The following is a 27,876-nucleotide window of genomic DNA, read 5'->3' on the forward strand; positions in this document are numbered from 1 at the left end:
ATCCCAGTCGTTAAAACAGGAAAACCACCTGATTGGGATTATCTGCACTGGCTTCAATATCGATGGTGATGACTGTGAGCCCTGGAGCTGCATTACAAGGAGAATGGACACTTCTCTCTAGAAGAGAGGTTGTCTACTCTTTCCCCTTCTGGCCTCACCCTTCCCTCCCCAAGAAAACAAACAGACAAAAAAAAAAAAAAAAAAAAAAAAAAAAAAAAAAACCACACAAACAAACAAGCAAAAAAAAAAAAAAACCTTTAGTCTTATGCTAGAGGTGCATACGACTGTGTTTTGAATATCAGCCTTGGCATTCACATTCCAGAAGAACTCTTACCCTTTCTTGATTCTTCTCCAGACCTTTGGCCCCAAAATATACTCACCTTCACAGAAGACTTCTTTAGTCAACCTTTAGTAACTAATGCGGTAAGTGATCTATCATAATGCTAAAGAATTAATGAAGCTTTGTACTGGAAGGGGTGGAATAATTTGAATTTCCTAGGAAGTTTTCAAACTGCATCTCCCGCAGCCTCAAATATTCTGATATAGCTCTCATACCCCCATTGTCAATCCACAGGGATGCAAACAGGTTGTGCATTTTTAAAAAGGGGTTCTAAATGAGTAAGACAATATTTACCTCCAGCAAGAACCACTAGTTTACAGTTTGATGTACATTGCCAGGAAAGATTTGCATTTTTAATGCAAATCACTGAAACCAAAAAAAAGGAATAACTCTAGACTTCCAGAACAAGGCTAAAAAGAGATTTTTGCAGTGGGCCACCAAGATGTCCTTGTATAAGCAGGGCCTCCTTCTCCCGTGGCTGTCAATGTTGGAGGTGCCCTGGCCTGGGTTGAACCTGTGTCATTGTTGTGAAGATGTGAGGGCTATCAGTTAAGTGTCTAAATGGCGTAACTTCATGGACTCAGATTCTGGCTGATGTGGATGACCTATCTTAGGTTTCTGCCTATGTCCCTAAGTCCTCAATCCCTGTTAAAAGGCAAGTTCTTAGTATATAATGAAAATGTATGAGCCTTAGTGGGTTAAACATGAGTGCTGGAGTCATCAAGTCAGTAGGATCAAGTACTAGATTCAGAAGCTGTGGATTGTCCAAAAATCATATGGTTTCATGGGGTTTGGGGGAGGGTTATGAAAGCAAAGATAGAGCGTGATCCCCGTTTTGCGCTATGTAACTGATGCCTGTGTGTCAAAAGGATGTGTGTGATAAGGACAGGGAGGGGATGGGAGCAGAGGTGGAGGATGTGAGGGTGGTGAGGTTATATGGAGGGTATGCGTGGAGTGTGAAAAGGAGCATGAAGCACGTGGGAATGGTGTGCTCACACATACACATATGTGTGCACGCACGTGTAGTCCTGGACACTACAGTAGGTGCCTGGACTTCCAGAACCTAAAAGTTTGGTGTTGACAGCAAAAAGGAACTAGAGTGCTCTCTTCCCTTGGCTCACACTTCCTCAAAATAAAACTTGATGATGTTTAGGAGCAAGGACTTTGGACTGAGACATGGTTTTCAATCTTAACCCAACACTCACTAGCTGGAGAACCTTGGCCACATCATTTAGCCTCATAATATCACTTCCTTATCTGTAAAATAAAGATATTTCGTGACATCCCTAAAGGGCTGAGCACAGTGTAACACAAAGACGGTCCATAAATAATAACTTTTAAAAATTCTATCCCATTTCTCAAAACTGATTCCAAAAAGAAAATGCACCATGGCAACAAAATAACCTCCCACAAAGTAACTTGAAATTCATTTATATTCTATGCCTTCTTTGTTTTTAACAGGTTATTTGGCTGGTGGGGGAGGGGATGTGGATAGAGTTCACAAACATTCTCAGTTACCTGTGGCTCCTGGGACTAAGAACAGAGTGAAAACATGAAATTCCCAGGGTGATGCTCCTCAGTGGTTTCAAGCAACGCAACCTTTCCAAGCATTCTCCCTTGTAAGTAAATAAATTGACAGGAGCTGGCCACTTTCATGTGCCTTGTCCCACCCTCTGACAATGGTGCTGGAAGGTGGAGAGTTGGCCACTCCCTGCAGGACATGCAGCAAGAGACCTGGACTGTGAGCTGAGCACAGTTTGCCTTGTGGCACGGGAGACATGTTTGAGCCTGGAAGTTTCCATACTTCTTTTGTTCTTAACATCAAAATCAATCTCTGTTTTCAGCATTGTGGGGTTTGATTGCAACCATTGGAGATTTAGCAAATAACCACTTTGGAATTATAAAGCGAATATATAGTGTAAATATGAGGCCTATGTTACTTTATAAATTATCTGGAGTGCTTTTTAAAACAATTAAAAAGTAATTCTGAAACATTAGTCACAGTCACCCAATGATTTCTTCTCATACTACATAGCAGAAAGTTCCTGCTACAAAGTCACAGACCACCACCAATTAATTATATAAGAATATTACAAAGTTGATTATGGTCCTAAAAATAAAAGTAATATGCAGGTCTCATTTTTGCTTTTTTTTTTCTTCTCTGTATAGCCTCTAGAGCTTTTTCCTGCCAATGCTCTTCCGTCTGTGGAGTTACTGTTACACAAACAGTGTTGAAATTATCACCGTTTCTAACTGCTGGCTTCTCCATAGGAATAGACACCACTCTCTATGCAATAATTGACTACTGCAAGAGGACCTCAGGCTTTATTTGGAAGCTTCTTGTGGTTATCAGAGTTGACACCACCAATGCCCTCTAGTATATTCATGGGCAGAGGAAACACAATTGTAGAATTCTTCTCAGTGGCTACTGTGCTCAAGGTCTGCAGGTAGCGCAGCTGGAGAGCTATGGGAGACTCAGCTAGCACCATGGAGGCTGACTTCAGGGATTTGGAAGCATTCATTTCTCCTTCAGCTGCAAGGACCTGAAATGACAGAAATAAAATCGTTCAGAAATAAAAGTTTACACTGTAACTAGTGTTTTCTTTTTCTGGGTCCATATAGATACATCTCTTCCCAGCCCCCATGTTGCCACATGTGTTTCATCTACTTCTTTGGTGAAGATAAGAGTTTCACTTCCTAACATAATTAGAGAAATTCAAAGAGGTTGCAGGAAGCAAGGAGGGATATTGTACAAATCACAGGTCCCTAGATTTTATCATCAAACAAAAATAAAAGTACTCTCTTGAATACAAATGAATACTTGGCATCTACCCTAATCCTTGAAGCACTTTGGAGCCTCGCTACTTGCTGCATTCATTTCCAGAGAAGTCTGAGATTTAAGGCCTCTAACTGATGTTTTTATCATTTTTACTTATCTTAGATGTTTTTAAGTTCATTCTGTTGCCACTTTGGTGTCATTCTTACAAACCGAGAATTGTTTCTAGTTCTCTTGGCTCTTGATTACAAGTAGCAATAAATGCCAGCCTTGTAACACTGGCAGTCTCTTAAGTACATCGCTCTTTCTAGCTCTCAGACTGTCCAAGAGTGATTCAGCTGCCCCATCTGTGGCCACCTGCCTGTGTGCAAAAGTGATCTCTCTTCTATCATTGCTGAGTCCCTTACTGGAAGCTGCTGGAGCTTAGCAGATAAACCAGATATGAGTCAAAGAAACACCTTCATCAGCTAACAAGTAAGTTTCCAAAGAGGATACACAAAGGCTTGAGATCCCAGTTGGTTTCTGATACTTCAGGAAAGCTATCCACACAGGCATGAAAGTCAGAATCTCAACAGATTCAAGGACATTCAGAGCCAGGGCGTGCTTACATTTTGTAATTCTTACCTGGATTGTATTTAATTGCCCCCGTTTATTCCAGCAACATTTAATATACAAGAACAACAATGCGCAAAAGACAGGCTCCATGTTGGCTACATCTAAGTCACCAGCTTTATGAAAATATAGGTTTCTTAGCCCACTTAAGACTGCTTCAAGCCTGGGTTTGGCTTAGAAATTGATATTTTGTTTTGTTTTGTTAAATTATCCCCAGGGAACACTGATATGTGGCTAGAGTTGGGATCTACTTGGCTAAGTTGCTGAGTATGTTACTGAGCATCCTCTTAACCCAAGACCTGCTACCAAACTTCCTCAAGGTACAGTAAGCTGCCGGTTACCTTTTAATTCAGGGAAAATTCTCAGTAAAACTGTGAAAAGAAACCCCTTTCTTATGAAAATAATTGAGAGACTCAATCTTCTGTTCAAGTCCTATCCTTGTTGGCCCCAACACTAGGCGGTTCTCCCTCCATGTGTGAACTGCACAGCCCTTACCTTGGCTCTGGCTTCCCGGGTGGCCTCAGCCTCAGCTGCCATGGATCTCTGCAACTGCACGGGAATCTGAACATCTTTGATTTCCACGCGGGCCACCCGGATCCCCCACAGTTCGGTGGCATCATCAAGTAAAGTCTGTTTCCAAATTAAAAGGAAAGACTAATAAGAAAGACAGGTGATATGATATATGTTTCTGATATGTTTTATACTTGCAAGATACATTTTTTTCTCTTTTTTTTTTTTTTTTTTTTTGCATTTACAGCATTTGGAGTGAGACAATTTAGGAAGAGAATAAGAGTTAACATTCTTATTGATCATTTTCTGAAATTTAAAGTGAATCTCTTTAAGAATTCAGGAATTAAACCTGGCAGACCTTTTAGTGGGTGTCTATCAGCAGGATCTACCCCAAAACCATTCCCAAGGAGGTATATGAGATCTATCTAGATTTGAGCAAATATCCCAAATTTGCTTGTCACTGGTGTCAAGCAGGCAGCAATGAACGGGTTTCTCGGACAGACCTGGATTTTGCATTGGCTCTGCCATTTGCATTTGTGAATCATAGGGACAGTTTCTTAACTTATCTGGCTCTCAGTTTTCTTACCTATAAAAGGTTTTCTTTCAGGACTGTTATTAGATATGGAGACAATACATATAAGATATCTCTCAGTACCTAGCAATGACTCAGTGCATGTTATTATTGGGTCCTTTTCGAGATATTATTTATCTCGCTCTGTTTAACTTCTGCTCTATGGCCAGCTTTAAAGAAGCAAGGCATATTTTTCAAGGCAGAAGCACCCTAAAGTCAAAGATACTCTTGTCTTTTGTAAAAGCTTAAAACCATTGAAGATATCTTGCTGGTCATCCTGGAGACGATGAGTGTCTTGAGAAATGGTAGGATCAGAAGGATAGCTCCCCTAAAGGGGTGGGGGCAGTGATCCCTCCCTTGCCTTTCTGTGATCCCTGCAGGATATGAGACCTGAGATAGTGAGACCTCACAAGAAGTCAGTGACCTGGCTGTGGATGGGATACCTTTGAGTTGTTAAATTTGTGGGGCACATATCAACAATATGGAGAATTATCATGCAGAACTCCTACTGCCTTATAAAAGCTTGGGATCTTTCCTCTACCTTAGGGACTAGAGGAGAGGCCAAGAAGAACCAAAGTTGAATTTCTTTGTATAATTGACTTACAGAAAAGAAGCTCAGAATCCAAATGTAATTCATCTAAGAAAATACAGAAGTATTCTTGTCCATAAACTCGTGTGTGTAAGAGATGAGATCGATAGCTGTTACATTTTTATTGATATTATAATTATCATTACTATTAATGTTATTAGTGATATTGGTGGCATGGTGTAAGAATTTCTAGAGATGATAGGTCTATGGTGTCTCAATTGAATTTAACTTTCACACTTAATTTAAATATATAGGCTACCTGAGGAATGGCTGCACTTCTGGAGTAATCTAACCTAAAAATAAATCTGATCTCTAACTTCTTCAAAAAAGATTATACTTGTAAGATGTTAATTCATAAGTTTGAATTCCAAAGAAAATGGATAAGGGGCACAATTTCAGCAACTGCCTTCTTGCACTCAGATATTTAAATATATTTCTTGTGGTAACAGGTAAGTGAAATCACAACTGAAGCTCACCTTTAGAGCAGTTGTCTGTGTGTGAGTGTGTGCAAGCATGCATGTGGTGGGGGATGTTTGAACTGCTGATATTTAATAATCACTGATAATTAAAATTAATGAGTTAAAGATACAGGCTATTAGTTCATGGTGTCTTTACCTGGATGCTATGGGCAATCTCTTCTCGTCCAGCTAAGATCTGGGACAAAGTCTGTGTCCCTAAGACATTTCTCAGAGTGGTTTGAGCCAGCAGAAATGTTGCTTGATGGACATCATTGACATTAGCCACTGCTGAGACAGCACTATAGATTCTGTAATAGACAACTCCATCTACCTGAGTAGTCACGGAGTCTCTGGTGAGGATCTGTGGAGTAAGAACAGGGCAAAATCACTTATTTATGACTTTCCCCACTACTGACAAAGTGACAGCCAGCCCAAGAGCCATCCTCCACAGAAGGAGAGCAGTAACGACAACTCATGCTACAGTCACCTAAAAGCTGTCCTGGCTTGGATAGAATATCTTCCCAGCTGATACGCAATTCCTCTAAAGATATCATGATACCTACCCCTGTGACTTCATCTTTAGGAAGCTTCACGTCCTATAGGCAGAAACACTTGACTTGACATGCTAAGAACAGGCCCTTCCATTTTAAATGTTAACAGTACAGCCCTTGTGTCATTCTATTATCTTCAGTCTTCTAGGCAGAAGTAAAACACTTGTTTCCCTGATACCTGTACTCTTTTTCATTTTCAGTTTTTATCAGACTTGAAGCAGTGGTTCTTAGAAAACATAGATGGCACCAGAGACCATGTAAAGAAAAATCGATTTAGCTCTGTGGAGAGGCTCAGCATCAATCATTCTGAATAATGTGACAGGATGTTTTGGAGCAAATGAGAGATTTCTGGGTATACTATGGAAGCAGAACCTAGAACTGTCCATTACAGAGCCAGAAAAGTCCCTACTATAGGTCACTAAGCATCCCAACCTCTCCTGACTGCAGCTGAATTCTTCTTTTTTTTTTTTTTTGAGACAGAGTTTGGCTCCGTCACCCAGGCTGGAGTGCAGTGGCGCAATCTCTGCTCACTGCAACCTCCATCTCCCAGGTTCAAGTGATTCTCCTGCCTCAGTCTCCTGAGTAGCTGGGATTACAGGTGCATGCCACCATGCCCAGCTAATTTTTGTATTTTCGGTAGAGACGAGGTTTCACCATGTCGGCCAGGCTGGTCTTGAACTCCTGACCTTAAGTAATCCTCCTGCCTCAGCCTCTCAAAGTGCTAGGATTACAGGCATGATCCACCACGTCTGACCTGGGGCTGAATTCAAAAGTAAGTATTCTGCAGTTCCTAAGTGACACAAAGACATCATGTTTGAGTCCTGGTTGAGTTTCCTGAACCAGACAGAAGAAAATTAACATATATTTATAAATGTTGATTTTTTGTCTTCTTATCACCATTGCCCTCCCATATCCTAGGTCCTGAATTTCTTTTCCTCTAACCTGAATCACTTTGGTTATGAGAGGATGACATGATAGTTAGTAACTCTGTTCCTCTTCCCTATTGCTGAGTTACTATTTTGGTCATTTACCTGTAGTACTTCAAGAATTAAAAGACTTATGTGGGCTGGGTGCAGTGGCTCAGGCCTTTTATCTCTGCACTTTGGGAGGCTGAAGCAGGCGGATTACCTGAGGTCAGCAGTTCGAGAGACCAGTCTGTCCAACATGGTGAAACCCTGTCTCCACTAAAAATACAAAAATTAGCTGGGTGTGGTGACAGGCACCTGTAATCTCAGCTACCTGGGAGGCTGAGGCAGGAGAATCGCTTGAACCTGGGAGGTAGAAGTTGCAATGAGCCGAGATTGCACCACTGCACTCCAGCCTGGTTGACAAGAGTGAAACTCTGTCTCAAAAAAAAAAAAAAAAAAGACTTACATGAAATACAAACACAAGTGGGCCCTGTACAGCCTCTCCTCTGTCCTTATGCCTGCTCTCTGTATTGCATCCAAACACAGAAATAATTTAAAGTCAAAAGCAAATATGACTCGTGTGGATATTATGAAAAATTCTTCTGAGAAAGTGATAGAGAGGGTGGTATCAAAACCAGCCACTGCCCTCCATCTGCCCTCTGTCAGATTCAATTCAGCTCCTTCATACAGTGACTGTCTGTCTCTTCCAAGCCTCTGCTCTGTCATTCTCCATCCCAGCTTCCCTGCTAACTAGATCTCTGCTGTCAGGCTTTCTCACACCAGGCCATTCTAAGTCTTCTAGCAATTCAACCCTTGCTCTTGGCTTCATTCTCATTTGGCAAAACAAATTCTTTGTAGTTTTGGGAGCCACCAACAGCAATTCAAGCAGGTCTGTGGGAGTACTCAGCTCATCTTCCCTCCTATAGTTTAAAAGTGTACTATAAAATTGTAATTGTCCGTACAATAGAGAAAATACAAGTTTAATTTCGAGTGACATATCCTTAATCAGTACTACCTCTTGTGGAGGAATATTGCAAGTAACTGTCCGGAGGTCAACTTTGACAAACACATCTATGCATGGCAGAACCAGGATCAAACCTATGAGAGAAAAAATCAGTTTAAAGTGTTGCTCTATTGAAAATAACTACAAGTAGTCTCATAGCAGCCTTGTGCATCATTTACATGGGGCAATACATGTTTCTCAGATGATCCTCAATATGCACACATGAAACTCTGAGGAAAATGATTTCACCCTCTTAGTCAGTGACTAAAGAAAAGTAATTGCCTGGGAAGTGAAGTCTTTTGGTAAGAAGCTAAAGATCCCTGACATTTAATTTCTGGTTTTTATTTTTAAAACAATCTACTTCTATCCAAGTGTTTAATTGGACATTAATTAAAAATAATATTCTGACCAATTGTGAAAAGCACCTTTGGGACAAGTGGAAAATTTGAACACAGAATGCATATTAAAAGACATTAAGGCTGGGCGCGGTGGCTCACGCCTGTAATCCCAGCACTTTGGGAGGCTGAGGCAGGCAGATAACCTGAGGTCAGGAGTTCAAGACCAGCCTGGCCAACATGGTGAAGCCCCATCTCTACTAAAAAAAAAAAAAATAGCTGGCATGCCTGTAATCCCAGCTACTCAGGAGGCTGAAGCAGGAGAATCACTTGAACCCAGGAGGCAGAGGTTGCAGTGAGCCAAGATCGTGCCACCGCACTCCAGCCTGGGCAACAAAAGCAAAACTCTGTCTCAAAAAAAAAAAAAAAGATATTAAGGTGTTCTTGCTCATTGTAATGGTTGTGATAATGGCATGTGTCTTAGTCTGTTCAGGCTGCTATAACAAAATACCATAAACCGGGTGGCTTATAAACAACAGAAGTTTATTTCATATAGCCTGGGAAGTCCAAGATCAAGATGCTCATAGATGCAGTGTCTTGTGAGGGCCCATTTCCAGATTTATAGATGGTCATGTGGTGTCCTGGGAGGGACAAGACAGCTCTCTGAGACTTCCTTTACAAGGCCACTAATTCCACTAGTGAGGATGATTCCCTTATGATCTAATTACCTCCCAGGGGCCTCACCTCCTAATATCATTACATTGCTGATTGGGTTCAAACTTTGAATTTTGGGGGGACACAAATACTCAGATCACGGCAGCATGGTGTTAATAAAGTCCTTATCAGCTATATATATATATACAGACTAAAGTGTTTACGGGAAAAATAACATGATCTGGTATTTTGTATTTGCTCAAATACTCCACCAAAAAAATAAAATATTTTGGAAAGTAGTTTTCTTATAATAAAGATACTTATGTAACAGATTCAAGTAATAGATTTGGCTTTGAATATCAGTGACTGCCAACATTCTCAGTCAATTTAAATAGTAATGAAGTATTATTGAATTAAAATCTTCCCAGGGTCTCACATTCCTGTAAATCAATGTATTCCAGAGTTAATAGTTTCTCCACAGCCATGATCTAATTCATGTATAATAGCATTCTCCCGCTGTAAACACATCTACTTCTTTCTGATTTGTGAGGCATTAAGTTGGGGCTGGGTCAGGGAAGGATAGGCATAAGAAAGCTCATTTAAGGACACTGGGAACTCTTAACATTACCCTGGTGAATGTTGTTCTTTACTGTGAGAGCTACAAAGATTAGAACCACAAGCCATGTCAGCAAGATGGGGACACTAATCTATTTCCATTAATCAAAAAGGCTTTGCATTATTGTTTTTGTTTTCGCAGCAGAAACCAATTCTGGGGCTGAACACCATATAAAGGGGCGGCAGTATCACCACCCCTTTACTCAGTGTTCGGTGAAGTGCTTTCTTTCTTTTGGCCTCTAAACTTAACTTCCATTTTTGGTGCCAGGTCACTGTGGTTAAGATCATGGACCTGAGAACTAGACAGAGTTAAGTCCCAACCCTACTACCTAGTAGCCTTGTGACCAGGGAAAACTCACCTAACACTTCGGTTACCTAATATATATAAGCTGGTAGTGAAGATTAAGCATGATTCAACATGATGATGAAATAAAGTACTAAATACAGTGCCAGGTATGTATTAAATGCTCATGAAGTGTCAGCTATTATTCAAGAATAATTTGCAATTTATGAAAGTGGAGAGGTTTTCCATTAGCAATTTGGCTTGTTTCCCTCTTGTCCTTATGACATGCTGAGGTAACTCATTAACCCCAGAGACATGTATGATGAGAATTGTTATCCTGAGACATTTAATAGTGAAATCTTCGGGGAAAATTCATTTAAAAGTAATATATTTTTCTCTAGAGGCCTCCAAGTTCTGTCTGTTCTGCTTCTCTGGGATCCAATTTTATTTTAACTTATAATCTCAACCCCACCAGGTGGGACACAACCGGGAGGAAGTTAATCCTGGGCTGTTTTACCTCAGTTGAATGATTCTTGCTTTGCCAAACTCACGAGAACATCTATAAGTAGTTTTTATCTTCTTTTTCTTAGGTCCTTTATGAAATTAGACAAGTAAGATTATACTTGAAATGGCTGCCAGGCATGGTGGCTCATGCTTGTAATCCCAGCACTTGGAGAGGTCGAGACAGGTGGATCACCTGAGGTCAAGAGTTCAAGACCAGTCGGGCCAACATAGTGAAACCCCATCTCTACAAAAATACAAAAATTAGCCGGTTATGATAGTGGGTGCCTGTAATCGCAGCTACTCGGGAGGCTGAAGTGAGAAAATCGCTTGAACCTGGAAGGCAGAGGTTGCAGTGAGCCGAGATCACGCCACTGCACTCCAGCATGGGCGACAGAGAGAGACTCTGTCTCAAAAAAAAAAAAAAAGAAAAAAAGAAAAAAAAGAAAGAAAGACCAAGAAGCCTCCTTCACAAGCTTCTCCTCTTGAAGTTTCCCATAATTTTTTATATATTAACAGATCCATGGCTTATGGCCAAGGGTAAAGCACATAGAGCATCATGGTGCTTAGGAAAGTTCCTACCCCAGAAACCTTCCAGTTGCAGAGAGAACAGTTTATTCAAATAAGCCATAATGGGGGCAGAAAGCAAATGTTATCAGAGAAATATAGCTAGTAATGATTGTTTTCATGTGCCTTCTAAGACAGAGCTTTTGATAGCCCCTCATTTCCAGAGTATTAGAATTAATCCCGTGAAATTGCCATATTTGGGAGTCAAAACAAATTTAGCAATTTCCTATGGTTCAACTAGATATATGCTCAGAGAAGTTATGAGTATTAAATCAATATCTTAGTTCAGGGAGTTTTAGTACCTTATAGTTTTAGTATCCACCCCAACCCCAGGCAAAAACAAAAAACAAAGAAATAAAACTACCTTCTTTTAAAACATGACTATTTGGAATATTTTCTCTTTCAAGGTGGTAAAGAAAGGTTGGAAATAAACACTATACTATACTAGATGTCAGAAGGCCTGAAAGCTCATCTTTATTTCTAACTATAAGGATAATCTCAGATAACTCATCAAACTTATGTTGGCCTCACGTTCTTTATTTTCAAAACCAAGGGATTTGGCAAAAGGCGTCATACAATGGCTTCCAGCTCTATCTTTCTATGCGTCTACTTGCCACAAGAGGAAATTACCTTTTGCTTTTCCATTAGCCCTTTTCAAAGAGTGAGCATCAAACATCAGCTCTCAATACACTCTCCTTGAGTAACTTATAGTCTACGTTGGCCATTTACTTTCCCTCTTATTCTTCCCACATTCTCCTGGTGGCCCTGGTAATAAGTGACATTCAGCCAGTGTAACCAGAGCCACCCTTTGCTCACATTCACTGAATCTCTCAGAGGGAGAATTAGGAGGCCGGGCCAGATTTCCAGACTCTCAAACTGGTGATCATTCCCACTGACTTGCATAAAAAGGTGGCATTCTTCTGTTGTACCAAAAGGCAAGAGCACCAGCTTCTAGCAATTTTTCTTTGACTCTCAATAGGCACCACCAGGAAAAATATTGAAGGTGGTAGCAGTAGTATTAGGTGTCCCTGATCTTTGTCAGGGGCAGCCACAGCGTCATTCATACCTGGCCCCTTGGCTTTGTCAGCTTGGATGCGTCCCAGACGGAATACAGCAGCACGTTCATACTCCTTAATGATCTAGGAGATTAAGGGAGAACGTTTAGTCCTAATGGTTTGTCAGTTCATACAGGAGCCTAGTTTATTTCCCAGGGTGTTACCTTCAAGCACATCCATATGGAGATGGGGAAAGTAATGATGACCAACAGGAAAGAGAGGGAAAACAGGATCCTGCCACATACACCAAGCCGTTTATTGTTGACACCTAGGAAATAAGAAGGAAGCAAATCTGTGATCAATGGGGTTCTTAAAAAAGCCACCCAGCTGCATGGGTTGGAACCTATCCAGACAGCTGGCCAAGCCTGATGTGGCTGAATAGGAAACCTAAATCCATTTACACCATGGATGTAGTCACACACACGTACATACACTCAAATGTTTATTCAGGTTTTTAAAAATTAAAATTGACTTATTCCTTCCAAGAAAAATCTCATAACAATAAACAGAAATTATTATTATTACATTTTATAGGGCTGCTATGGTTTATTATTCTCAAAACACATAAACAATGGTTCTCAAAATGTAATCTCTGGACCATCCACACCAGAATCATCAGATGTCTGGGTCCTGTGAATTCTCGAGGTAAAATTCAAAGCACCCTTTAAGGCAGGTAGGTAAGTACTATTATCCGCAGAAGGAGACAATGTGGCACATGGAAAAATATCCTGCAAAGTCCTGAGGTATGAGTTTTTACATGAACTCTGTCACTTACCAATTCTAAAGCATTAGGATAGAAGACCACTCAGTCTCTGGGTTTCTGTTTCTTCATCTGTAGAATGGGGCTAGAAGTTACCCATCTTAGAGAATTTGATGAGGATTAAATAAGATTACTTTTATGTGGCTCCTGGGCCATACATTAACATCTACACTTTTAAACAGGTATTCTACTATTATTCCCATTTCCAGATGAATATGTATTCCAGGGACTTGTTGTCAGATGTTGATATTTGCCATTTCTAACTTTTCATAAAAGTTTTGTTATATCAGTTCATCACATAAGATCTCTTCTTGCTAATCACACATTATCATAGTAGGTGCATTTTGGCTTAATGAATATTGCTTTGCAATAAGATGAGACTGAGTTAAAATCCTACTTCAACCACCTAAAACTCTGTAGCTTTACTTACATCAATTATATAATTTCTGAAGTCTCTGGATTTTTTTTCTTTTTTTGAGTTGGAGTCTCGCTCTGTCGCCCAGGCTGGAGTACAGTCGTGCGCTCTCGGCTCACTGCAAGCTCCGCCTCCCGGGTTCACGCCATTCTCCTGCCTCAGCCTCCCAAGTAGCTGGGACTACAGGCACCCGCCACCACACCTGGCTAATTTTTTGTCTTTTTTAGTAGAGACAGGGTTTCACCATGTTAGCCAGGATGGTCTCAATCTCCTAACCTTGTGATCTGCCCGCCTCAGCCTCCCAAAGTTCTGGGATTACAGGTGTGAGCCACCTTGCCCAGCCAGGGATTCTTGTTTGTAAAATAAGCAGGTCTGACCCTTTTAATTTAGAATTCTTTATAGTCACCATTTTATCTCCTTTAATTATTTTTACTTTTATTTTTATTTTTTTGAGACAGAGTCTCATTCTGTCGCCCAGGCTGGAGTGCAGTGGCGCAATCTCAGCTCACGGCAACCTCCACCTCCCAGGTTCAAGCAATTCTCCTGCCTCCGTCTCCTGAGTAGCTGGCATTACAGGCACCTGCCACCACGCCTGGCTAATTTTTGTGTTTTTAGTAGAGACGGGGTTTCGCCATGTTGGCCAGGCTGGTGTTGAACTCCTGACCTCAAGTGATTCTCCTGCCTTGGCCTCCCAAAGTGCTGGGATTACAGGTATGAGCCACTGCACCCGGCCCATTTTGCCTCCTTTTAAATCCTTGTTCCTCCTTATTCCCTTCTCCTTGACAACCACCCCCATTCTCATCCCGTGATCTCCTCCAGCTGATTTATATTCTCCATACACAAGCACTAGGACTAGATATCCCCAGCCAGCTCATCCTACAAACGCCATATACTGTCTCTATCTCAGTTAATGCCTTCACCATCCACCCGTTTGCCCAGGTTAGGCAGGTCATCATTGCCTCTTCCATATTCAATTGCAGAAAGTCACTAAACCTAAATGATACTACCTCAAATCCATCCCCAGTTACCCATTTTACTGCTACTAATTTTTTGAGACCTGAGCCAAATTCATGAATATTTAGGAGAATTCTGGGCTTTTGCTCTTATAGGTGACGCTTTGATGAATGTTTTTAAATGTGTGTTTTTGTGCACTTGTGTAGGATAAATCCCTGGTAGTAGAAGTGTTAGGCCATACAATTTTGATAGATGATAAATGCCTTTCAAAAAGTTTGTACCAACCTCCACGCTCACCAACAGCATAGATGTGCTTATTCCCACATGTCCTGTTCTTAAATCATTTCAACCTTTTCAGTCGTTACATTCTGATAGGTGAAAATAGCTACATTTTAGATACGTATTTTGTATTAAAAACTTTTGAGTACAAATGGCCTTTTATAGACTCCAAATACATATATATTCTGAACAATAAGGGCTTGCCTGAATACTCTGAAATTTAAATTTCTAAAATATCACCTCCCAAAGCTTTGGACCCACATGGAGGTGAATCAGACTATCATTACACAAGATGGAAAGATACTTTATGCATTCTCATAGAATCTTTGTCAAATTTTATTAGTGCTTTTTTAGTATTCATGACAGAGCCTATAGATACACATTCTCATTGAAAAAAAAATTCAAGTAACACAACTAAAGTTCCCTGAACCATCCTCTCCTCAGTCCCACTTTTATCAAGAGAAGTTCTGTAGTTACCGGGTTTGGTGTGCATTCTCTATAGACCCACTCATATGTATTTACATACACATATCTACATTTAGAAAATACTGGCTTTGATTTGTAAATTTTATTTTGTGATAATGGCATTACACTGTACCCACATTTCTACTTTAACTTATCATGCATAGATTTCCATGGCATTACCTACTCATCTACCTCATTCTTCTTTATTGTTGCATACTATTCCATCTTATATCTGTGTCTCAGTTTACTTACCATTCTCCTATTGATCATTAAGGTTGTTTGCAATTTTGCCTATACAGACAAGGCTGTAATAACTGTGCTTATACATGTCTCACTGGGCTAACATGCATCTTTATAAAATCTTGGTAAAAGTATTGTGAAAGCAGCACAGTTCCTGTCACGTTTGGTGTGTTTCCTCCCTCCTGGCACTGCAATATTTGGTGTTCATAAGCCTTGGGCTGTTCCGGGGCTATGACTTTAGCAGCACAGCACACACAGGCAGCTGGAACTCCAATAGGACACCAGCTGTGCTTAATGCCTGGAGCCAAGCCCTGGACATTTCCAAAGTAGACACAGCCTTAACACCAGCTGCATAAGCAAGTGTTTGTCACAGAGAAAATTGCACTGACCTACAAGTTCGCCTCTGGAGTTCCATCAAGCCCTTGCATCATTACATGTGCACATGAAGCTCAGCTCCATTAGGTAATAGAAACGCTGAGAGAGACAAGAGAAGAGAATGTGACTATTCTTCCAAGATTTACATTGGAGCATTAGAATCACCCAGGCCGTGGCTTCTGGGAGAATTGGTGGAGCCTGGGGGGTCTCATTAGCTGCCAGTTAAAGTGGGGCTGTGAGTGCTGCTGTCACCTTCCCTGCAGGCTCCCAGCTCAGCCTTGTGAGTATGCACAGCTGGGAATGAGACCACACAGAGTAACTCTTCCTGGCAGCCTTTCTTTTTCCCCACTCACTCCCACAGTTGAAACTAGGATGCTATACTGAAAACAGTTTTTGAAGATTACAATTCTGACTAAAAGGATATGCTGGGATTGTATTAATAAATACAAAGTTCTTCAGAAATCGCCCTACTTCAAGCTATACAAGGCTCTGAGGGGATGATGGAAGAAAAAGGGGCTGCACAATACCTTTGTTGGTCACTAAGTGATGACCACATTTGATCATCTGTTTGAACCAAATCCACAAATGTGTGTATTCTCTGGACAATTGTTGCATAACCATAAAGCCATGTCATATGCCTACTTCCTAGTAGAGAACTGGATTTTGCTGCCCCAAACAAATTGCCCCTGGTTTCATCATTCATTTAATAAATATTTTATCAGTTCTATGCTAAACGCTGTGCTGGAGAATAAAATGGGAAACATGCCTCTACTACAATGCCTTGGTCTTTATGCAGCTGGCAGGAAGAATCCCTCGGGCAGTTATGGAAACAGGAGAAACAGATACCATACTAGGCTAATTACTCTGCTGCACTTACTTCTAGGAAGTCTGCAGCTGGTGAAATATGTGGAGACTTCCCTGTGTGTGGCTGTGACAACAGCAGCAAAATATTTAATCAATACCTTCCTTTCAATCTGCAAAGAAAAAGGTAGAGCCATCAGCTATGGAAGCTGAGGCCCAGAGCCACTGACAAGAAGAGAGGCACCCATGAACTTCAGCTGAAGGACTTTAGAGGTAACCAAAGCCAAGTCTTCATCTTGCAACCAGAAAACTTCCTGGTTTAGTGTTGCCGCCATCATCTTAATCTCTCATTAAGTAAGGTGATACCCACAAATTCCACAAACTGACAGTGGTGCATGTCTACCTTTACTGACTTAGGGAGTGAGGCAAAGCCAATGTTCACCGGTAGAGGCACATCCCCAGGGCATTATTCCTGGTGCTTAGATACAGCTGTTTACACCAAAGGAGATTAAATACCCTTTAGGACCAGGGCCCAACACTCAAGGCAAGATTGGCTACTTGTGTGAGCCTTCGGAAGTAGGAGAGAATGTTCTGTATCACTAGCCCCACTTAAATTATATTAGAAACAGAAATGAATTATAGTAAATAAAACAGGCTAGGTGACTTGGTTGTTTATTTCTCAACTTCAGCTTGGTCAAGAGTATTTAAATATTAGAGCAATACTACCTACAATATTTTATCACAAATCTGTGTTATCATAAATAGTCTCTTAGTTTCTTAGCAGAAATAACTGTTTAAGTATTATGACATGATTTTAAACAATCAGAATAGGATGATGTACATTACACATCAAAAAAATGAAAGTCAAAGCCACCATAAGATTCCAGTACACAGCTACCAGAATAGCAAACATTAAAGACTGGCAATACCATGTTTAGCAAGGTTGAGGAGCAACTAGAGTGCTCAAATGTGCTGTTGGAAGTTAAGTTGGTACAATCACCTCAAAAACTATTTGGAAGTGTCTACTAAAGCTAAACATGTATCTACTTTATGAGTCAGTATTCAACTTCCAATTAATACCTGAGAGCAATGACTACTGATGATAGAGAAAAATATGTTCAACAATGTTCATTGCCATTTTATTCACAGAAGCCAAGATATGAAGTTCGCCCAAATCCATCAACAGTAGAATGGATAAATGAAGTTGTGGTATATTCATATTCAAAGGAATATTACTCAGCAAGAAAAAAAGACAAAACTACTGCTGTATGTAAAATATGGATGAATCTCAGAGATATAATAGTGGGCACAAAACCTTAAAGCAAATCTCAGCTTGACTAAATTTTAGACGGGCTTCTTCCTGACTCTAGGCCCCTAATCTCCCTTTTCTTAGGGCATTTTCTTTAAAAATAATAATAATAATGATAACAAAACAACAAAAACAAAATTGTCTTTATAAATTCTTTTTTCTTTGTTTTTTTAAATACGTTTATTTTTTATTGTTTCATTAATGGGATTTACTAGCTTATATAAACTCTTTCTCTGCCTCTTTGAGATTTAAATCTTTTGAAAAGCCTCTTGCCAGTTTCACAACCCAGGACTAAATTTCTCAAGGTCTTGGGAGCTAGCCTTTGCAATATAAACATCAAAGAAAATAGCACCCCTATCTATCAGTTTCTGTTGGAAGTAAAAGCCTAACTTCAGTGGGCACCTTTCTCTGAGTTGTGAAACTACCTTGTGAAAAGAAAATAAATCTTGAGACCCCAAACTCATTAAGCCAAAGGGAAACATCAAGCTGGGAACCAGGTCACAAAAAAACCTGCCTCCTCTTTTTGGTTCCTAAATAAGATGGTTACAAGATGAAAAGCTACACACCTCCCTCATATTTTTGCCCACAAGGAAATTCCTAGTGAGCTCCAAGATGTTTACCCTAAAGCATTTCTGTTAAAATTCACCATAGCAATGTAAATGGATAGCTTATCTTTACAGATGCATCACCCCTCTGTCCACCTGGCACAAATGCACATGTGATTGTTCCCTGTCCCATTTATCTTTGTTACCTTATGTAAAAAATGCAGATTCCCTGAATTTTCCCCTATCTGTCTGTTACCTTATATAAAAATTCAGATTCACTGAGCCAGACACAGGCATGAGTGACTATTTTCCCCTACCCCTCTCTTACATGAAAATTGTGTACTTCTCAATAGCCCACTCTTTCCTCTTTAAATTTGAAGCCCTCAAAATCATCTTCAGAGAAAGGCATAAACCTGACTCCTGATCACTCGTCCTTAACTTTGACAAATAAACCTCCTAAAATGACTGAGACCTGTCTCATCATTTTTGTCATGTCATAAAGATATACAAAATATACTAGATGGCTTATGACCTCCCCCTCAGGGATTCCAGTACTTTTCCAGTAGCTCACTCCAGCCTTTAAAAACCCTGCCACCCCTTGCTTCAGTAGAGTTGAGCTCAGACTGAGTTCTAGCCTCTCTCCTCCATTGCAATAGCTTTGAATAAAGTCTTCCTTGGCCATTTAACTTTGTTCAGTACAGTTTTTGCTTTGAAAATTTACACTTTATTTTGTTCTGTTTTTTTCTTTTACCAAATCGGATTCCAAATATCAATTGTGGATGTTCTGGTCCGACTAGATAATGGTTCCTCTATATGTGCAAGAACCAAATTTTCAAGATTCTATAATAAAAGCTCTAGACCCTTGAGGGTTTCTACTGGCTAATCTGGCCACTGACATTATAAGCTCCTTCAGATAACCTTTGGAACCTTGAGAAAAATATAGAAATATCAGATCTTTGGTGAAGAATTAGTAAATCAGAGCTGGATGATGATCTTATTATCTACACTAGTCCTATGAATACAAAATTCCATAATCCTAAGAGTTTTCCAAACAGGCAGATTTACATTTCAACTCCAGAAGGATGATTTGTGCTCAGTAGTTACATGAAGTTTACAACACATTATCTACTGTATGTTCCCTTTTACCATTTGCTTTCTGTCTTTTCTTTTCTTAGAAATACTTAAGGCATTATTTTGAAAGTGAACATTCAAAAAGGTGTAAAAATAATGCATTGAATACCTTAAACCCGCCATTTGGCTTAAGAATATATACTTTGCCAACACAATCAAAGTCCACTTGAGTATCCCTCTTCATGCCCTGGAGGCATCCTCCCCCACAGCAGCTTCCTCATGCTGAATCCCATCGCCATCACCCCAACGCAGCAGCAACCACAAGGCTGCCACTCAGAGCCCAGGTTTCACACACGGGCTCTTCGCACATTTGTTATTTGTTTTTCAAGTAGCAGGACTTCTGATGGTCTTTCAGTATGGGTCTAGGTGATCCAGATGAAGGAGTCAAGCCACGTGCTAACATCACATGAATACCCCCTGCAGTACAGAAAGTAATCTAGGTCCTCACACATCTTGTCCCTTTGCACAGGTCTTTGTGTTCCTCAGCCCCCTTCTGCATCCCACATTTTCCTCAGCAGGGGTGAGCTCAAACATCCCCTTCTTTTCCAGGAAGATTTTTCTCTGTCACGCTCACCTTTGGGTGCTCCTCTTTTGAGTTTCTAATACAGTCACGCACCACGTAATGATGTTTCAGTCAATGATGGACCACATATATGATGGTGGTCCCATAAGATTATAATAGTATGTTTTTATTGTACCTTTTCTATGTTTAGACATACAAATACTTACCATAGTGTTACAACTGCTCACAGTATTCAGTACGGTGACATGCTGTACAGGTGTGTAGCCTAGGAGCCAGAGGCTGTACACTATAGCCCAGGTGTACAGTAGGCTGTACCACTGAAGTTTCTGTAGGTACACTCTATGATGTTCTCACAGTGACAAAATCACCTGACAACATATTTCTCAGAATGTATCCTCATTGTTAAGCAGCACATGATTGTACACCCTCTATCATAACTTTTTTTATAGGACCTTGTAATTTTTAACTAACTTGTGTCTTCCCTGTAAATTTTTAGTGCTCTGAACGCAGGTATTTTATTTTTTGTCTCCGCCTCCTGCTTCACAGAGGATGCTGAATGGATGCAGTGCATACTTTTAAGTACTTTGAAGTACAGGATGAGGGCAATGTTCAGCAACATAACAGATTTACTGATCTGTTGGAAAGTCCTTGTATAGAAATCATGGTTCATCAGACAAGATTCTATTTTCTCTCAAAAATGTCAATTAACCAAAGAACCATGTGTCCTTGCATTTTTCTCCACACATTCCGCCTGACTGTACCCTCACTCACACATCATTTCAGGAAGAAAATAGGGCCAGGCACAGTGGCTCACGCCTGTAATCCCAGCACTTTGGGAGGCCAAGGCAGGTGGATTACCTGAGGTCAGGAGTCCGAGACCAGCCTGGCCAACATGGTGAAACCCCATCTCTACTAACAATACAAAAATTAGCTGGGTGTGGTGGCACACTCCTGTAATCCCAGCTGCTCAAAAGGCTGAGGTGGGACAATCGCTTGAAACCGGGAGGCAGAGTCTGCAAGAGCCGAGATTGCGCTACTGCACTCTAGCCTGGGAAACAGAGCGAGAGACTTTGTCTCAAAAAAAAAAAATTTAAAAAAAAGAAGAAGAAAATAAAGAAAAAATGTTTTCCTTGCATCATTCTTATCATTCTTCTTTCTCCCCATTCTCCCATGCTTTCAGTTCTCTCTGTTTGAAATAACAGCACTGCCAACAACAACAAATAAAAATACTTCATCCTTGAGATTTATGTCCAAAGTCCCATTACAATGTTATTTACAACAGTGGTAAATGAAAACCACCCTGAAAATATAACAATGGAAGGATAATTAAGCAAACTATGATACATCTACGCAATGTCATATTATGTATATATTTTTAAGTTTATAAAAGCATGAGAAAATAATTATCGTATGATGTTAAAAGAAACAAATAGAAAGATGCAAAATTATAGGGACAGTAGAATCACAAGTATATAGAAGTATATATATAGAATAGAAAAAATTTTGGAAGAATATGAACCAAAATATTAACAGTGGCTATTTCTTTTTTTTTTTGAGACAGAGTCTTGCTCTATCCCCCAGCGGCTATTTCTAAATAATGGAAGTATAAGTGGTTTTCATTGTTCTGAGTTTTCTTTGATATATTTACCTGTTTTTTGTTTGTTTGTTTGTTTGTTTTTTGGCTTGTTTGTTTTTTTGAAATGGAGTCTCACTCTGTTGCCCCTGGACATGATCTTGAATCACTGCAACCTCCGCCTCCCGGGTTCAAGTGATTCTCCTCCCTCCCAGTAGAAGGGATAACAGACGGGCACCACCACACCCAGCTAATTTTTTTACTTTTGGTAGAAACAAGGTTTCACCATGTTGGCCAGGCTGGTCTCGAACTCCTGACCTCAGGTGATCCACCTGCCTCAGCCTCCCAAAGTGCTGAGATTGCAGGCACGAGCCACTCACTATACCTAGCCTATATTTACCATTTTTAAAAGTAAAATTTAAAATAAATAATCATGTCAAGTTTTACAAGAAGGAAGTGCTTTGCATTATCAAAGCAGGGAAGACCAGATGCTTCCCAGAGGAAAAATTAAAAGTATGTGGAATGAGAACAATCACCTTTCCTGAGCTTGGGGATAAGTGTTAACCATTCTATCTCCCTTTCTATGTTCACTTCCAATCCTGTGAAGATACAGTCAGCAAATAGAACTTCAGCAATATTCTGGTTCTCTCTCTAGAGAATGAAGGACTTTGATCATCAAAGATGAAATCTAAAGGAAAATACGAGGGGTAAACATATCTTTTCATCCTCTGTAATTCATCTTCCCTCCTTCCTTTTTCTGTACGCACACAGCTTGCATTAAGGAACACTTTTAAGGAAAGTGCAGAATTGCTGAAAAGGAATATAGTCCTACCCAAAATGCTCTCTTAGCCTGGCAGCTAAACCAGCTCACAGGAGCTGGTTGGGGTGCAAAATCTTAAGCCCAGCACAGACATAGACTAAGTACCAGAACTTCTGGGGGTAGGGGCTAGGAATCTGTACTTTAAGGAGCTCCCCAGGAAGATTCTTTTGCATGTTAATTTTGAGAAGAGCATCTAAGATTTTTGTGATCTAGATTCCTATTCACTTTAACTCTTAGAAAACAAAACAAATCAAAAAAGAATAAAAGGGGGGAGAAGAGAATGTCAAAGCTATTAAGTAGTGATGTGATAATAAATGTCTAAAAATTTGACCCTTGGGGAAAGGAAGAAAGCCTTAATTTATTAGCATTTCCACTGTGTAAATATTAGCTACCCCTTCAGGTGATTCTAATCTACCCTTGTGATGTCATGAGCTTGGAGTTAGAAACAGATGCACACAAGTGGCTTCCAAAAGCTGGTCCAGGCCTGGCACAGTGGCTCATGCCTGTAATCCTAGCACTTTGGGAGGCTGAGGCCGGAGGATCGCTTGAGCCCAAAAGTTCGAGACCAGCCTGGGCAATATGACAAAACCCGATTTCTACAAAAAAATACAAAAATTAGCCAGCCATGATGGCGCATGCCTGTAGTCCCAGCTACTCAGGAGGCTGAGGTTGCAGTGAGCTGAGATTGCACCACTCCCCTCTAGCCTGGGCGACACAGCAAGACCCCATCTCTAAAAATAAAAGAAATAAAGTGTGCCAGCAGCACACTCCCACATAATGTTCCTGCTGGAAAGGATAACAAGGGCTCAGTTATTTATATATTAAATAATTTCCTCACCATTTGTGAAGACAAATGTCTATAATGCTTACAGGACTGAATAACATTGCCTTAATATATATATTAAGATTTTTAATATATATTATATATACTATATTGTATATTATATAATATTGTATATATTATATAATATATACTATATTATATAATATATAATATTGTATAATATATAATATATAATATTGTATAATATATAATATATAATATTGTATATATTATATATTATATAATATTGTATATATTATATAATATTGTATATATTATATAATATTGTATATATTATATAATATTGTATATATTATATATTATATAATATTGTATATATTATATAATATTGTATATTATATATTATATAATATTGTGTATTATATATTATATAATATTGTGTATTATTTATTATATAATATTGTGTATTATATATTATATAATATTGTGTATTATATAATATTTAATGTTGTGTATATTATCGAATACATAACATTGTGTATATATTATATATTATATTGTGTATATATTATATTTTATATTTTATATATAATATATTTTATATTTTAAATATAATATATTTTATATGTTATATATTGAAATTTTATGTATTTGATATCAATCTCATCATTAAAAATGTGAAAAAAATAAGTGACAACTGGAAAGTATATTTAAAATATATTTATTTTAATATATATAAATATTTAAATGATATATATTAATATATATTTAAAATAAATAAAATATGTATTCATTATATATAAATATTTAAAATAAATAAATATTTTATTTATATTTATTAAATATGTTTTATAAATATAAATAAAATTTATATAAAATGAAATATTTTATTAATATTTATTAAATAAAATAAATAAAATATTTTATTTATTTTATATAAATATTTAAAATAAATAAAATATTTAAAATAAATATTTAAATAAATTTTAAATAAATAAATAAATATTTAAAATAAATAAAATAATGTTTATTTTAAATATATATTCCAGTGACAACTGGAAAATATATTTTAAAAAGGTGAAAAAAAGTGACTACTGGAAAAATATATTTGCCACTTATGTGCCACTTATGTGCTGTCAAGTATCAAGTATTCATAAGTATATCTTACATATTGTATATTATAGTATATATAGTACATATAATTATATGTATATATAATATAGTATATATACTGTATTATATAATATATAATTATATAGTATAAACTGTATAATATATAATATGGTATAGTATATACTATATAATATATATACTATATTGTATATAATACATAATATATAAAATATATAATATATAATATATATAATATATAATACATATAATATATATTATATATAATATATAATACATATAACATATATTATATATAATATATAATACATATACTATATAATATATACACTATATATACTATATATTATATATACTATATATACTATATTATATTATATAATATATACTATATATACTATATATTCTATATAATATATACTATATACTATATTATATCTACTATATTATATATAATATAGTATATATTATATAATACATAATACATATAGTATATATATTATATAATATATAATACATATAGTATATATAATATAATATATAATATATAGTATATATATTATATAATATATAATACATATAGTATATATAATATAATATATAATACATATAGTATATATATTATAGAATATATAATATAGTATTCATTATATATTATATATAAAATATATATTATATATTATATATAAAATATATATTATATATTATATATAAAATATATATTATATATTATATATAAAATATATATTATATAATATATAATATACTATACTATATATAATATATAAGATAGTATATTGTATAAAATATATAATATATATTTTATACATATAATATATAATATAGTATATTATATATAATATATAATATACAATATATGATATATAATATAGTATATTATATATAATATATATTATATATAATATTATATGTAATATATATTATATATAATATATGTAATATATATTATATATAATATTATATGTAATATATATTATATATAATATTATATATAATATATATTATATATAATATACTATATTATATATTATATATTATATGATATATTATATTATATATTAATATATATAACATATAATATAATATATAATATAATATATACTATAGTATATAGTATATATACTATAGTATATATATTCTATAGTATATATTATATATACTATAGTATATATATTCTATAGCATATATACTATAGTATATATATTCTATAGCATATATACTATATACTATAGTATATATATATTCTATAGTATATATACTATATACTATAGTATATATATACTATAGTATATAGTATATATACTATAGTATATATATACTATAGTATGTATTATATATACCATATTATATATATTCTATAGTATATATTATATAGTATATATTATATATACTATATTATATATGCTATATTATATATTATATAGTATATAATATATTATATACTATATAAGATATACTATATTACATAATATATATTATACATACTATATTACATTATATGTCATACATTATATACTGTATTATATAAGATATATGTTATATAATATATGTTATATTGTATAATCTATATATTTGATATATATCTGAGTTGCAAGGACAAACTTAGTCCACAAATCTCAGAGAATAGTCCAGACTGCATCTCTCCTAAGAAACTACAAAAGCACAGGAAATCAGACATTGCAAATATATAAGCCCCATTCTGTTCATTCTTTGATATTGCCAGTTTTTCATATTCAAAATCGAAACCAAGAAAACTCATGAGTACTTTCAAGTATCTCACCGATGATACAGCTTCAGTCATGCCATCTACCCAGTTGATGTCTTCACCTGTTAAAATGGAAACTGAATGTCTCATGAAAGATAAATAAGGGGACTCTTGAGATCTCCTGCTTGCATTTCCAGATGATATTTACTGCCTTCAAGCTTTTCATGCCTACTTCAAAAGAAAAATTTCTTTTCCAATTCAGGTAAATGTCTCTAAGTGTATACTTTTTCCTTTTTCTTTCTTTCTTTATTCCTTTTTATTTTTCTTTGTTAGGCAGGGTCTCGCTCTGTCACCCAGGCTGGAGTTTAGTGGTGCAATCTCAGCTCACTGAAGCCTAAACCTCCTGGGCTCAAGCAATCCTCCCACCTCAACCTCCCACTTAGTCACAGGCATGTGCCACCACACCTGGCTAAATTTTGTATTTTTTGTAGAGGTGAGTTTTTGCCATATTGCCCATGGTCTCGAACTCCTGAGCTCAAGTGATCTGCCTGCCTTGGGCTTCCAAAGTGCTGTGATTACAGGACATGCACCAGTACACGCAGCCTAGTTTTTTCTTTCATGTATTAGTAATGCCAAATGTGTTCTCTATTTCTAACATGTATTATGGCTTTTTTGGCAACATAAGGTACAGAGCACAGGTTAGGTCATACACATGCACATGCACATGCACACCATCATCATAATCACTTTCTGAACAACTTCTTAAACTTCCCAAGGCTCAGTTTTCTCATTTGTAAAATGAGATTCTAAGAGGATCTACCTCAGAATTATTGTAAAATTTAAAGAGATAATGCAAGCGAAATGCTTTGTAACACATAATAGTCATTCGTATTAATGATAGTAGTTGGTACTTATAAGCTAAGTTTTTTTTTTCTCAACTTCTCTCCATTTGTCAAACAGGATATAGCTCAAACCAACTTTTCTTTTTAATCTCAGCATCATCAGAAAATGTTTGAAGCTGGAGAAAAGTCAGCCTCTTCAACATATCTTTGCTATTTGATACAAAAAGAAGAAATACAAAGATAAACACCAATTCTATCTAAAATTGAATGAAAAATAAAGCAAGTTATAGACTGCTGTTCAAGAAGCAAATGAAATCAGCATAAGCAATGAATTCAAAATCCTGGGCTATAAATGAAATTGAGGCCAATTTCTGCAAATATATCTCGTACTTACTCTATACCTGTCTATAATGCTACAACTCCTGCTTTGCCATGTATGTAAAAACAAGCCTAAGACAGGAAAAAGGAACTTACCCACGAAGTTCTCTTTATCTTGTTTCTCAGGTGAAGACACCCTAGAATCCATCTCATTCTTGAGAAGCTTTTATACTTGGCAATTTTTCATGGGTTTGGAGCTAAGTGTGAAGTCCAGGCAGCAACTCAGATATGCTTGGGAGAGGAGAGAGGAGAAAGTATGAGAGAGTGAAAGACATTCCTTCTCTTTAGTGAACTCCCTAAGGGGTAGTTACCCTGGTGAGGGAAGCCTGATAACATAAACAAAAAGATTTGTTTTATGAGTTCAGACCGCCTTTTTTCATAGAGAAAACTTGAAAGAATATGACCATCTGGTGGTATAGCTTCCTGTAAAATATTACTGTGTAATTTTCTATAGCATTTATATTTCATAAAACACTTCTATGCACCTTGTATAATCT

The 27,876-nt window shown here is 37.1% G+C and overlaps 1 protein-coding gene across 2 annotated transcripts; it reads right to left on the reverse strand.

The window, feature by feature from the left end:
• Positions 1-1,755: 1,755 nt before the first annotated feature.
• On the reverse strand, positions 1,756-27,637 carry STOML3 (stomatin like 3). 2 transcript variants are annotated; one of them, XM_002824192.5, is made up of 7 exons: positions 27,476-27,637; positions 12,493-12,596; positions 12,340-12,412; positions 8,331-8,413; positions 6,014-6,217; positions 4,224-4,358; positions 1,756-2,883 (listed from the first exon to the last, which is right to left on the reverse strand). In XM_002824192.5, the coding sequence occupies exons 1-7, from the start codon at positions 27,525-27,527 to the stop codon at positions 2,659-2,661; spliced, it is 876 nt and encodes a 291-aa protein (XP_002824238.4). In that variant the 5' UTR covers positions 27,528-27,637; the 3' UTR covers positions 1,756-2,658. The 2 variants fall into 2 exon arrangements, with proteins under 2 accessions (XP_002824238.4, XP_054385544.2); XM_054529569.2 differs by lacking the exon at positions 27,476-27,637 and adding an exon at positions 15,831-15,846 and having other exon boundaries at positions 2,659-2,883.
• Positions 27,638-27,876: the final 239 nt, after the last annotated feature.

Source organism: Pongo abelii, chromosome 14 (genome assembly GCF_028885655.2).
Source record: "Pongo abelii isolate AG06213 chromosome 14, NHGRI_mPonAbe1-v2.0_pri, whole genome shotgun sequence".
NCBI classification, from domain to species: Eukaryota; Metazoa; Chordata; class Mammalia; order Primates; family Hominidae; genus Pongo; species Pongo abelii.

Excerpts from the sequence above, each read along its gene's own strand:
- STOML3 (XM_002824192.5), bottom strand. The coding sequence starts at position 27,527 with ATGGATTCTAGGGTGTCTTCACCTGAGAAACAAGATAAAGAGAACTTC. Across the intron at positions 12,597-27,475 it reads AGATAAAGAGAACTTCGTGG|GTGTCAACAATAAACGGCTT; the intron begins GTAAGTTCCTTT and ends CTTATTTCCTAG. Across the intron at positions 4,359-6,013 it reads AGATTGCCCATAGCATCCAG|ACTTTACTTGATGATGCCAC; the intron begins GTAAAGACACCA and ends ATTTGGAAACAG.